The 13,842-nt window shown below is 39.0% G+C and overlaps 1 protein-coding gene across 2 annotated transcripts in view; it reads right to left on the bottom strand.

The window, feature by feature from the left end:
* The window catches only part of pik3r3b (phosphoinositide-3-kinase, regulatory subunit 3b (gamma)), a 514,779-nt gene extending 505,513 nt beyond the window's left edge, over window positions 1-9,266 (bottom strand). For both annotated transcript variants that reach the window (XM_048601936.1, XM_048601937.1), the window contains exons 1-2: window positions 9,067-9,266; window positions 7,949-8,607 (exon numbers count right to left, since the gene is read on the bottom strand). In XM_048601936.1, coding sequence (XP_048457893.1) covers window positions 7,949-8,273 — 325 coding nt within the window. In that variant the 5' untranslated portion in view covers window positions 8,274-8,607; window positions 9,067-9,266. The remainder of the gene's footprint in view (window positions 1-7,948; window positions 8,608-9,066) is intronic.
* Between the last annotated feature and the right edge of the window lie 4,576 nt (window positions 9,267-13,842).

Raw genomic sequence — 13,842 nt, 5'->3', positions numbered from 1 at the left:
ATTTCACATGTATAATGTGCATGGTAATTATTTTCAAATATATCTTTGTGTTTCACTGGTGCCTGGCTGTGGGGACATAAAACAGAAAACTAAAGAACAATCAGAGGGTGGTATCCCAGTTGTTTAAAAATAATGGAGGGGCTGGACCATTTCTGCTTCCTGACCTGGCAACATGCCCACCGGTGTTTTACTTCTGGGAGGTAGGCTCCTAACTTACTGTCTCTGGATTGGCCGTCTAATTAAAGGTTGCAGTCATATTCCTGAGGCTGCAATCCAAATCACAGGTCCAACTGCTCCTGCATACACATTAGATTCATGCCATTAAGACTACATTGCTTTTCCCTAACTCGTCTGCCAAAATACATCACCTCACACTTCTCTGTATTAAATTCCATCTGCCGCTTATCTGTCCAATCCGCTCGTCTATTTCTGTTGCAGTCAATTAATATTATTCTTGATGCTAGCGAAATCTGCAACCTTGATAACATCGGAAAATGTTAATATTTTACTCCAATTTTAGTCTAGTACCTAAGCAATAAAGCAGCAATCCAAGCACTGACCCTGATGAACTCTATTATCCAACATCCTCCAGTCTGAAAACAAAATTATCACAACATGCTGTTTTGTCAATATTTTAATCCGATCTAACACTGATCCTTCTATCCCACTAGCTTCAGTATTTTCATCAATTCATTTATTTGTTACTACATCAAACATTTTCCTAAAAATCTTTATCGACAACATCCATTACATACCTTCCATCAACATTCTCTTACATCAAAAAAAAATTCAGTTTGATTGGCCAAGCACAATCAACCTCTTACAAATCTGTTTAGTTCTCCTTAATTAAGTCAAATCTCAAAGGATTTATTTTAACCCGATGATGGTTTGTAAAACGTTAACCATCACTGATGTTGAACTGACAGGTCTGTACTTACCAGGAGTGTTTTAAATGCACTTTGAATAATGTCAATCCTCCCTGATCCTTTTGCAGTCTCCAAGTGTCTAGGGAAGAGATATATATCCAATATCTCACTCAAGCTCATTTACAAATCTAGAATGCCAAGCTATAAACATGAATGCAAAAGTACTCCTTAAGTATGCTTGCCTTGCCCTGCACTCCTAAGCATATATCACCTTTTTTCAGATGTCACCTTCTCTCACTACTTGCATGCTAATATAAGTTTTTTGTGTTCTCTTATGCTAACTGCCATTCTGATATTGTCTCTCAGTTAATCTCATTTTCCTCTTCACTTCACTCAAGTTACTGTATTTGGCCTGTGTTCCATTTGACATATTCACCTGACATGCATAAATCACTCAAGTATTTCTGATCTTCTAGTTTCAAGAAAACAAAAAGCTGCCTCATTCTCTGAAGGGCTCACAATTTCAGACCAGATCTGACACTGAAAAACAAGCATCCTCATAGAATTCGTAATTTAAGCAGTAGGTACACATAGCTTTCTTACAGGTTGTATTGGAGGGATAAAATCATAAATACACAAAATCCGGAATAGGAAAGCCATATGGTGTAGACATTAAGTTAACAGGCCTCTTCTCTGGTATGATCACATAAAACTTTGATTTATTCATAGATGAAAATTGGATGAGTGTCTTCACTTTAAGCATTTGACTTAACAATTAGGAGATTTTTCCTCTTAAAATGGCAAATTAAAGGGGCATTTGGAATTTCAACAGCCCTCTTTTCAAATCCTACTTCTTCCCTGTACACTCCTGCTCAAAAAGGCACTCAACAATAAACAAGATAGGATCTTCTGCCAGATTTTCATTTCATCACAGGGGTGGGCAAATTGGCAATTTCTATTAGCAGCTCTTGTGCTGGGTTGCCATCATGCTCCCAACTTTAGGCCATTTTGAAATGGGCTGCTTTGCTGACAGTGGCATGGGAATAGCAGACGCTAATACCTACTTGGTTGGAAAACATTTATGCTAATTAATGGACCTTTCTCCTGGCACCAACTAGCACTTTGCAGGCAGCACGTGGGCTCCTGCTGAGATTGTACCCTAGCCAATGACGGATGCAGCCTGCTGTTGGTAGATGGTGGGTAGGCAGCACTTATGCAGGTTAGGCCCCAACTACACAGCAGCTACATCCATCACCCTCTGAAAAGGATTTCCCTTCAAAATAGGAGTCAGGCAACTGCTCGCATTTCAAGATTCTTCATCCTTTGTTCTCCAATTCATGAGATGTGGGCATCGCTGGCTGGCCAGCATTTATTGCCCATCCCTAGTTGCCCTTGAGAACATGGTGGTGAATTGCTACAATCCATTTGGTGTAGGTAGACTCAAGGCCATTAGGGAGGGAGTTCCAGGATTCTGGCACAGTGACACTTAACTATCGGCAATATATTTCCAAGTCAGGATGGAGTGTGGTTTGAAGAGAAATTTGGCAGTGGCGATGGTCCCTTGTATCTCCTGCCCCTGTCCTTCTAGATGGAACTGGACATGGGTTTGGAAGGTTCCCACTCTCCTTAACCTACCTACATCATTGTCAACCATTAGAGACTTATAGTTCAATGCAGGAGGGCCTCCTACTATCTGCCATTGTAAAGTGGAAGGCAAGTATTCCATCTGGCTATACATTGACCATTTTCTTGAAAACTGTGCCAGACACATGGTGTCTGTACAGATTTTGGGGGAAATCATCCTAAGATCAGGGGACCAACTTCAGATTGAAAAATCTAACTCTTCACTCCCTGACAGTGATACTCGACCACCCCTCTAGTCCCCACCCCCAAGTACTTCTTCCCCATTGATTCACCTGGCACTTTATTCCATTACCAGTCCAGTTAACATGGTACTCTGTCACTTTATAGATCATTTGAGCTCTTCCTTCCCCCTAAGATTTGTGGTCTTTTGTCTCATAGCAGCGAACTCAAGGCAACATTGGCAAACAGTTACCTGGCAGCACATTATATTCCAGCAATTTTAAATGGCCCTTGAGAGTGACGTCTTTTGTGTTTTTAACACTGTAAAATACTTTATTAAAGAACAAAAAACAGTACAGCACAGGGGCAAGCACTTTGGCCCACAAAGACATGATGTCTTTCTAAACTAAAAATCTTTTGCCTCTATGTGGTCTGTAGACCTCAGTTCCCTGCCTATTCATATATCTGTCAAAATGCCTCTTAAACTTTGCTATTGTATCTACCTCCACCACTTTCTCTGGCAGCACATCCCATGCTCTTAACACTCTAAAAAAAGACTTGCCTTTCATATCTCCTTCAAACTTATCCCCTTTTTACCTTAAAACCATGTCCCATAGTAATAGACATTTTTATCTTGGGAAAAAGACTATTAAAGGACCAAACATGATTGAAAGTTAAAAGCTAAGCTGAGTAAGTGGTCTTGTGAAAGACACAGTCATGGGATGTATCTATTATTGCCACAATGTTGTGTGCTCGCTGTTCGCAGAATGGTCTCCTCCACAATCAGGAGTCAAAACACAGACTGGGTGACCACTTTGCAGAACACCTATGCTCTGTCTGTAAAAAAATGACAGTCAGCTTCCAGTTGCCTGTCACTTCAACACACCACCATGTTCCAACACCAAAGTTTTTCTCTCGGGCCTGCTGCAATGTTCCCACTCAAAGAACAACATCTCATTTTCTGCTCGGGGATCCTGCAGCCTCTAGCACTCAACACCAAGTTCAGTATGCTCTTATTATCACTTATTCAGCTGCTCTTCTGTCCTGGCCTGCTATCCATTATTTCTTTATTTACCTACCCCTTTCATATCTCTCTCTATGGGCTCCATTTCCACCTGTCCATTCACTTCTCCTTCAACATCTCCACCCATCAACATCATCTTCAGCATAAATACCACATTTTCCTAGCTGCTAACAGCTCTGAAGAAGAGTCACTAGACTCGAAATTTTAACTCTGCTTTCTTCCTACAAATGCTACCAGACCTGCTGAGTTACAACAGCAATTTGTGTTTTTATTTGGTTCAGATCTCCAGCATCTGCAGTTCTTTGTTTTATTCCATTGCAATTGTTTATGATTTTAAATGGGTCTAATTTTAATTCTGTGCAATTCAATGGGTTTTGAGTGGGTTTAAGTCTCACCCACATAAACTTGCAAGTGAGAAAGGTAGAAGTGGATTATAGCCGTTGTTTCTCAATTTATTAAAACCCATATCCTGCTAGCATATATGATACTTACACCATTGTAGTAATTTTTACAGGACAAAATGCAGTCCTTCTTATTGCTTAAGGAAATTAGGGTGCATCAGATAAGTGACTTCAGCTTTATTTTCACAAAAACATTAATATAAACTACAGAAGGCATTCATAAAGTAGTTGAGAGTTTATCAAAAAAAAAGACAAATAATTCAGAAATATTTTATGTTTACAGGTCATGTTTTACAAAAATAAGTTTTATATTGATTGCTTAAACCTTAGCTATAGTAAACAAAATTCAAATTAAGCAGAACTTGTCATATTTTGATTTATTTGATTTGAATGGTTTCAAATCCAAAACTATTTCAAATCTTGTTCCCTATAATATTAATCTGAAAATAATACTTTCCTTCAGATAAGTCACCAAAATTATTAAAATCATTCCACTGTTTGAATTCACAGGAAGTCAATAGGAATTAGTCTGCAAGAAACGTGAATAAATTAGAAGCCTTCAAATATAATTACTGTAAGAAAGCATAACTGTAAGCATCATTTTGATTAACAATAGATTTTAAACTTACTTCCAACACACGTCCCAGATGAAAATGAATCTGCAACTTTAAAATTGGAAAAATATCTGCAGAAGATACATTGTTTCTGCATAATTACTGAAAAATAAGGAAAGTGATTCAAATTGTGTGAAGTGGTAAAGAAATCTTCTAAAATTGATTGAGTGTGGAATATGTAACCTTAATGTACAGCACTCAAAATGGTAACATTTCCACTCCCGAATCAATTGGTAAACGTAATTCTCTTTTGATAATGGCACACAGTCACAATTTAAAAACTGTTCTGTTCTTTATTTGATTCTTCAAAGTTTTGTACTAAAACACTGTTGCTAAATACAAAGACATTTGCATGGTGGTCCGTTCTGCTTTATTGTACTGGCCTTTTACAATGGTCAAACACCTCTCAAAAAGGCATTTATGCTTCAGAATGAAAACATGCAACCGAAGAAATGCTGAACTGATAGTTCGTACAACATTGTATTTCTAATTAGAAACAAAACTGAAAATAAGGTAGTTTTTTTTTGAAGAAAGGAGACGTGGTTATGAAGGAAAGTCTGAGAGTTTCAACAGATGAAAACACTAAAAATGCAGTTGTTATATATTTTTCCACAAAAATTTACATTCTAAAATTAAACGTATGCAAAAGGTCAGCTTTGAGTTAAGAGAAAACCTTTGAGTAATTCATTCAATTCACAAACAATTATTTATAAATGAGGAAAAGCTATCTCATCTGGCATTTAAAAATCTTAATTTCCGAGTTTTTCTTCAAAATGTTAAGCCAGAAAGGATTTCCATTTTATGGATAAGAGAAAAAAGCAGTGCAACATATTTCCACATAATAAGTCTTTCTTCTTCCAATTGTAACAAGACCATTTATAAATAATTGTGAAAAATCTTGACATCATGTGAAAAAAAATTAAACATTGCTAAAATGCCATGTTTGAAATGTGAGCATCTCCACTTTCATGTGTAATGGCTGTTACTTATGCAGGCTTCTAATCACAATGCAATGCAAAGCACTATCTTTAGCACAAGTCTAAGCTAATCATATTCACGATTGCTGAATTTTCAGTGTACTTCCAAATTTTTAATAAGTCCAGATTCATAGCAATTGAATCAAATAATGCTTTCTTTTGAATAACATTGATCAAAATATCCTCTACAAATCTCACTTAATCATCTCAAGTTACCAGCAACCCTCTGAGATTGAAAAGCTTCTGGAATTTGTTTCATTCACAAGTTCTTGTTGTCCTCATATTAGACACTGCCTCATGAAGAAAATGAGATGCTTCTATCAATGTTCAAACAAATTTGAAATTTGTAACGTATACTGTAGAAATAATTTTCCTAAAAAAAAAACTGCTACTGCAATTTTCAGTTGCCAATGTAAAGCCTTACTTTTATTGCAAACACACAGTATTAATTGCAACCATGACATGGTAACTATGGTATAAAAAGTTGGTATAAGTTTTCACAACGGCTTAACTTTAGATAGATCCATTAAGATGAATAGCCATCATCAAAAGCTTGCCTTTAATTTGTTTCACACGAAAGTGTTACCAAAACTCAGCTCCACCATGCTAGCCTGCTCACCCAATGCAGCACTTTCTCCCAATGGGCTATTCAATTCACCTTCGTTTCTGACCTAATTCCCTGAAACTGTACCTTTCCATTTATGATCAATCAGCTATTTTATTTGACACTTAGACACACAGTTTATACCTGATACACAACTTAACATTTATAACAGATAGAGAATAAAATTAGTAAAGTTTGCTTAATGCCTTATACCGATTGAAATGACAACCTTTTATCATAACTTGATGTTGGGGGCAGGGTGGGGGTTATTATCCCTGTGATTGATTTAAAATGTCCCACAGGTAATAATTATTGGAGGGGCTATTGCAAAAAAGTTGGACTTGCAAATCAAAGATTGCTTTTGTGCAAGTTTTTTTTCAACTCAGGATGATGTCCTTCAATGAGGGCAGATTATCACAGATATATTTAAAAAAAGCCATCCAATTTTTTTTCGTACTTCATTGCATCTTTTGCTTGAAAGGACCTGTTTAGTCCTGTATCTGTTGTTGTCATCTTCTGACAGTTTAAACCTGAAATATGCAATTGCTTTCTGTAAATTAAAACACTTTTTTTAAATAAAACTAACACTGGATTTTAACACTGATGCATATTCAAAAAGTATTGAAAGCAAAATTGTGTTGTCCTGTTGTAGAAGAAAACCAAGAACATCTTACCAAAGTTTTATGCTTTGACTGGATTGTATATTGGAACAGAAACTGCAACCTTATGTTTTATTGAACTTCCCACAAATGTGTGCAACTGTGGAACACAAAACAAGGCTGTTCTGTGATAAACTATAGGAGTCTCAACTAACACCCTGATTATTTAATGGTTCCATCCATGCAACCTTCTCTGAGCTGTGTAAAAAGTTGTCATTGCTAATGCTTCAACTAAAATGACAAATGCTTGATCGGAAATGCAGTGGAAATTTGAATCTTGCATTCTCTTAAAGAACACCATGTGCAAGGAGTAAACAGTGCTCCTTTTACATAGCATACAATAACCTAGTCTTCTTCCAAATTACATTATCGTGGCCTAATATCAATGCAATTAATGGGGCTTTCTTTGCATCGTTTAAATGGTACTTTCCTCTGGTAAGCAACCAGAGATTGAATCGATTCAGCTGCCTTACCACCAGTAAACTGTATTTGCATGTCTATTTGAAAGCATATATTAAAGATTATTATATACTGCCTCCACACTGGAACTGAAACGGATAGGAAACTATCAAAGTAGAATAATTTGATGGCAGAATACTGAAATTGAATCCAGCCCTTTCAACTCTTTAGTAAAATCACTTACCATGTTTGATCTTAAACTTTTCAAATATTAAACCAATGAATTGGTTGGTTTAAAACTTGAATTCAAGAGTCGATTGAACAGAACTGAATTTCATCCCCATTTTTCAAAGTCAAAGGGTGAATTAACTAGATTAGTTCCATCTTTGTATTTCATGCCACCTCTCACCCTTATAACTAGTGACTTTTTTCCCCCCTGTATACTAGAAAATATACAAAAGAGCGTACATTTCATTCTGAACGAAGTGTCATACATTCATGGCTAGTGGGTTAAAGCTCTTGCTACCAATAGCATTAGGAATCTGAATCCACGTTGAAAAGTTTAATAAATGGTCGTGCGAGGTGTTGAAGAGAGACCTACCAGAAGTGAGAGCTGGGCTGGCCGCTGCAGCACCGCCAGGTGTGGGAGGGACAGGTCTTGGTCTTGCTTTGGGAGTCGGAGGCACAATGCGAACCGGCCCCACAAACTCAACATAGGTTCCAGGGAAGTCACCCTTATCTTTGTTTCTTTCGTTAACACCATTTAGCCATCCTTTGGGGTTCTTCTCGTCCCCCTCTTGATAATTGGCAGTTAACAGCACTGACTTGCTCACGGTCAGAACGTCCCCCGGCAATAAATTGATATCTTCTTCTCTCTCCTTCTTGTATTCAAACAGAGCTCGGTATTGGAAACCCTCGGTACACATTGCTCTTTTCCAGGAATTTGATTCTAGGTTAAAAAGAAGGGGCGTGGGGTGTGAATTTGAAGCTTGCGGGTTCCTGAGAATTCAAGGTCAGTCTCTAGGCTGGTTAATTTCTCCAGCAGGCTGAAACGCCTGCTTTTCCACTTGCTGCAGTCTCCATTCGCTTCAATGCTGCTCGGGGCCCAAGTTGTGTGCTACTGTTAAACTTTACAACATCTGCTGCTTGCTTATTGGGTTTTTCTTTCCCCTCCCTCCCCGTTGCCTCAGACAGTCAACCCCGAGTCAAGCGGAATCCGCTGGACGTTCTCAGCTCAAGTCCTTCTGCCTTGCAACCGAACTGTCCAGAGAGAGAGAGAGAGAGAGAGAGATTTGTTATCCAAATCAAAGGCACTCCGTTACCCCTCACCAATACATGCGCATTATTTGTACAAGACACTAGCAGTGTTTATACGGAAGTACATGAAACACATTGTCAATATGTGGTTTACCATGTAAGTCAACAGGACAAAAATTGAACCGGCGCCCCCTCCCCACTGCAATTATCTCCAAACACACATCCGTCTTCGGCCATTCAGATCTGCGGAGACCAATAACCTACTGTAACATTTCAGAGCTTTTAATATTGAAATGCAAAAAAAATCAGCAAAAAAAGTCCAAAAAATTAAAATGCTAGCGTCATTGACTGAAGCAGGGAAAAAAAAAGTAGACATACCAGATTTTTTAAAAAGCACACTTAAAGCATGCACTAGGCGCCTGCACGTTTTCAGCAGTAGGATATCATGAAAAAAAAAATTACCTCTCGAAATGCGAGGCGATTCCTCGGTAAGATGCCCACGTCTGCTAGAGAGGATTCACGGAATTGCTGAGGGGCACGCGTCTTCTCTCCGCATGATTTGGTGAAATTGCAGACGCTTTATTTCAGATGTACATCTGCTGAGGACTCCCGGACTGCGCACTCTGGACTGTTCATTGCAGTCACTTGCCCCCAGTCAGATCTTTATTCTTTATAGTGTGACGTATGTGACCACACCTCCCGTCTATGATAAATTGCAAGTGAAAGTCGGTCATTGGCATTGCAGATTATGTGCAGATGCAAGATGCCTCCTTAGGAAGGAGCAGAATCTGGTTTACTGGCTGGGTTGGATCCGCAACGTGTTGCATTGAAGCATGGTGGATAGGGGAAGGTGGAGGACGACTGCAGGGAACGATGGACGTTTTCAAGAACTGGGGAAGAAACGCAGCAATAGCAAAAGTTTTCGTTTTGGAAAAGGTTTCCCCGAATTACAAAAAATGTTTTAACGGATATGCAATGGCAATCTACTGAGGATGCTAGGATAAATGTTACAACATAAAAAAATAAATATTTTACCTGCTAAATTCTTCAAGTTCCCTGAACAGCATTGTATTTTGATAGTAGGAACTGCAGATGCTGGAGAATCTTTAGCGTTGTACTTTAACTGCTTCCCCTCAGCAGCTCCGTTAATCCCACTACTTCCTTAAATTAAACATCCAGAAGCCTGAAGCCATCATCTTAATGACCCACCATGAACTTTATGCTCTCAAGATTCCCCCCACACCTTACTGAACCATTGTCTCAGACTAAAGCAGGTTGTTTCCGATCTCTTCAGCCTTTGCGAGGGTAAGCAGAGTTTCCAATCCTATACCGGCTCAATCACTAAGCTCACCCATTTCTATTGCTATAATAACACCTACATCTGCCCTATCTCATGCCATCTACCATTGAATTCTGCTTCTACGCTGAATTTTCCAATGATCTCCAGGCTGGCCTCACAATCTCTAACTTTCATTAAATTCAGCTCATTCTAAACTTTGCTGCTCGTATCATAAAAACGCTGGGATTGATACAATGAAAGTTTTACCATGGCTCAATTTGAATGCATAATATCCTCTCCATACCTCCCCTTGAAAAATGCTCTGGAGTTTACCACCCTCTTTCAAGGAGATAATCGTAGATCATAGAATCCCTACAGTATGGAAACAGGCCCTTCAGCCCAACAAGTCCACACCGACCCTCACAGCATCCCACCCAGACCCATCCCCCCATAGCCCACCTAATCTAAACATCCCTGAACACTACAGGCAATTTAGCATGGCCAATCCACCTAGCCTGCACATCTTTGGACTGTGGGAAGAAACCAGAGCACCCAGAGGAAACCCGTGCAGACACAGAGAGAATGTGCAAACTCCACACAGACAGTAGCCTGAGGGTGAAATCGAACCCAGGTTCCTGGCACTGTGAGGCAGCAGTGCTAGCCGCTGCACCACTGTGCCGCCCTGCATAATGGACATAATGATGTCCGGATTTGGCTAACCTAATGATCTATATCAACCAATACAGTTTATGTTTGCATGTATACACCAGCTTCCCATAAGGTTATACACAAACTGGTGAGTAAATTAATTCATAGAGTCGTAGACCTATAGGGATATACAGCATGGAAACAGACCCTTTAGTCCAACTTGTCCATGCCAACCAGATATCTCAAATTAATCTAGTCCCATTTTCTAGCAGTTGCCCCATATTCCTCTAAACTCTTCCTATTCATGTACCCATTGTTATGAAGTTGTGTAGCATAATCATGAATAGGGAGGCAAGAAGCTAGAATTTGTTTTATTTAAAAAAGGGAGAATAGTGCGTGGTTCCTTTAAGAGATAAAGTGCTTTTATAAGATTAGAGATTTATACAGAAAAAATGTGTCTGTAAGTAGCTGAAAATGTATAGCCAGTTCTAAAAATGGAAACTTGATTCATATGGCCGAGTGATTGAAAACCTTAGGCTTATTTTGATGTCTTGGCAATGAGCTGGAATCAGCCAATTAATTTAAACCAAGCACTTAGTGATTGAAAGTCAACTGAATTTAAATCTTAATGCGATTGTAAAAAAAAGTCATCCAATGTATATGAGGAGAGGGTTTTTGAAAATCAGTGTGAGAGTGAACCGCCAGCTGAGAAATAAGCACATAGCTCTCACAAGAAATTGCTACGCTCACTACGAAAGCACTATCTATCCATAAGAGGTACCACAGCACTTCTAGCTAAGAGCCTTCACAAAGAAGACATCTCTGACACCAGGATCAGCAGAAGAAAGGCATTTATGACTGGAGACACAGTGGAGAAGGCAGGGCATTCAGGAAGACACATGCTGGGTGGACTTTGGGAGACTAATTTTTTTTCTTACTACTTGGCTTATATAAGTGGGACTTGTGTTTATTGAAATAGTATACCAGTAGAATTTTGTTCAGTTAGGGAATAGTTAGGAGTTAGGGGGCAATTGTTAATTTGTTCACTGTTAGGTTTAAATAAATAAATTGTTACTTGTTACTTGTAAAGTGAATATCAGGGATTTTCTTTCATTTAAACTCCCCTTTTCTGTAACACCATCTAAATGCCTTTTAAATGTTTTAATTGTACCAGCCTCCAGCTCATTCCATACATGCACCACCCTCTGCGTGAAAAAGTTGCACTTTTGGCCCCTTTTAAATCTTTACCCTCTCACCTTAAACCCATGCCTGCTTGTTTTGGATTCCCCTACCTTGGAGAAAAGAGCTCGACTATTCACTCTATCCATGCCCCTCATGATTTTATAAACTTCTACAAGGTCACCCCTCAGTCTCTGACACTCCAGGGAAAATAGCCCCAGCCTATTCAAACTCTCCCTATAGCTCAAACCCTCCAACCCTGGCAACATCCTTGTGAATTTTTTTTGAACTCTTTCACTTCACTCTCTCTTGCTGAATCATGAACAAAGAAGCCAGGCAATAAAGTCATGAATTATCCTCACGATCACAGCATAATTTAAAATTAAATGTTGACTAGATGATCTAATAAACAGGATGAACCGATAGACTGAATAACAGATTACAAAGGTAATTTGGTTATGTCATGGTGATTCAATATTCTTTAATTTGCTTGTTGTAATTTGGTAGTGAAGATCAATGTTGGAGATTGATATAAGATTACTGAGAGTAAATTATGCTTAAATGTCTGTGGTAGAAGACAAGTTACCAGTTATAGAACATCAGATTATTGGATAAATTAAAGGATTTACACATTTCAGAGCGTGCAAATGCTGGGATTTCCCTAAAACTCAAAATTGCTAACAGTACACTGTTATGATTCAGTGAATCATATGCCAGGATACTGTGTGTGCTGTCATCACTAGTCACTAGAATCAATGGATAAGTTACCTGCCTTTTTATTGTGTATCCCACATCTCATGCACCAAAATAAACTATTTATATATGTCAATGGATGGCAGCCAGAAAATGCAAAATATTTATATAAGCATTTATTTGTCTAAACTGATAGTTTTTGCAATGTAATCATAGAATCCCTACAGTGTGGAAGCAGGCCATTTGGCCCATTGAGTCCACACTGGCCCTCTGAAGAGCATACTGCCCAGACCTATCCCATCCCTACAACCCTGCATTTCCCATGGCTAATCCACCTCGCCTGCATCCCCCTGGGCACTAGGGGCAATTTAGCATGGCCAATCCACCCATCTTTGCATTGTGGAAGGAAACTGGAGCTCCCCGAGGAAACCCATGCAGACACGGGAAGAATATGCAAACTCCACACAGACAGTCAACCAAGGATGGAATTGAACACAGGTCCCTGAGCTATGAGGCAGCAATGCTAAACACTGAGCCACTGTGCTTTGAATTTGGGATAGAGAGATATTTGAAAAACATGTTATGAATATATAACGATTTTGAGAGTAAATAGAAATAATGCAATGAATGATAACTTGTAGAGTTTGTGTCACATAAAGAGAAAAGGCAGGATCAGATTCTGGATTGATGGTGTGGGATTTGTGGTGTGGTCCTGACTGGATTAACACATTGTGCAGGGTGAATACAAATGTTGAATTGTACGAAGTTGCACTCAACTGACGGGAAGTTGCACAACTTGAGCGTCAACTGGATGCAATCTGCAACATTCACGAAGGATAGAAATTCTAGGAAGCGGTCACTCTAAAGGCTTCTTGAATAGAGAAGTTGGAAGGGATCTTGGTGACTGTTGGCAGACAAGTCAGCAAGTAGCAATTGAAAGTAGAAATGGGATGAACTTTGAAGCTAGATTTGTTTAATAGGTCTGTCCGTTTAGATACCAATGACATATACAACATGGAGGAGGACTTACCGTGACAAATAATTCATCGCTAAAAAGCAAGTGGTTATTCATTGGGTGGGAATAGTACATACAATTTATTTTTAATTTTGATTTTAATTTATCCACATCACTGACTAGGCTTGCATTTATTACTCATCAGTTTAAGTATCAACCACTTTGCTGTGGGCCTAGAGTCACATGTAGGCTAGAGCAGGTAAGGATAGTAGTTACCTTCCCTAAAGGACATCAGTGAACTAGATGGGTTTTGTACAAAGATACACATACCATGAAAAATTAAACAAGCTGCAAGAGGTAAAAACGTGGTGTAAAGTGTTGCTGTAGTAGCCAGAAATAAGATCAGGCTTGCCATGCATGATTGGGAGATAACTGGTTGGGTTACGGGGCATTCTGAAGCGGGGAAGGTGAACTGCCAGCAGTT

Source organism: Rhincodon typus, chromosome 10 (assembly GCF_021869965.1).
Source record: "Rhincodon typus isolate 14 chromosome 10, sRhiTyp1.1, whole genome shotgun sequence".
Classification (NCBI taxonomy): domain Eukaryota; kingdom Metazoa; phylum Chordata; class Chondrichthyes; order Orectolobiformes; family Rhincodontidae; genus Rhincodon; species Rhincodon typus.
The sequence above is the reverse complement of the archived record's forward strand: the minus strand, read 5'-3'. Positions and strand labels throughout refer to the sequence as shown.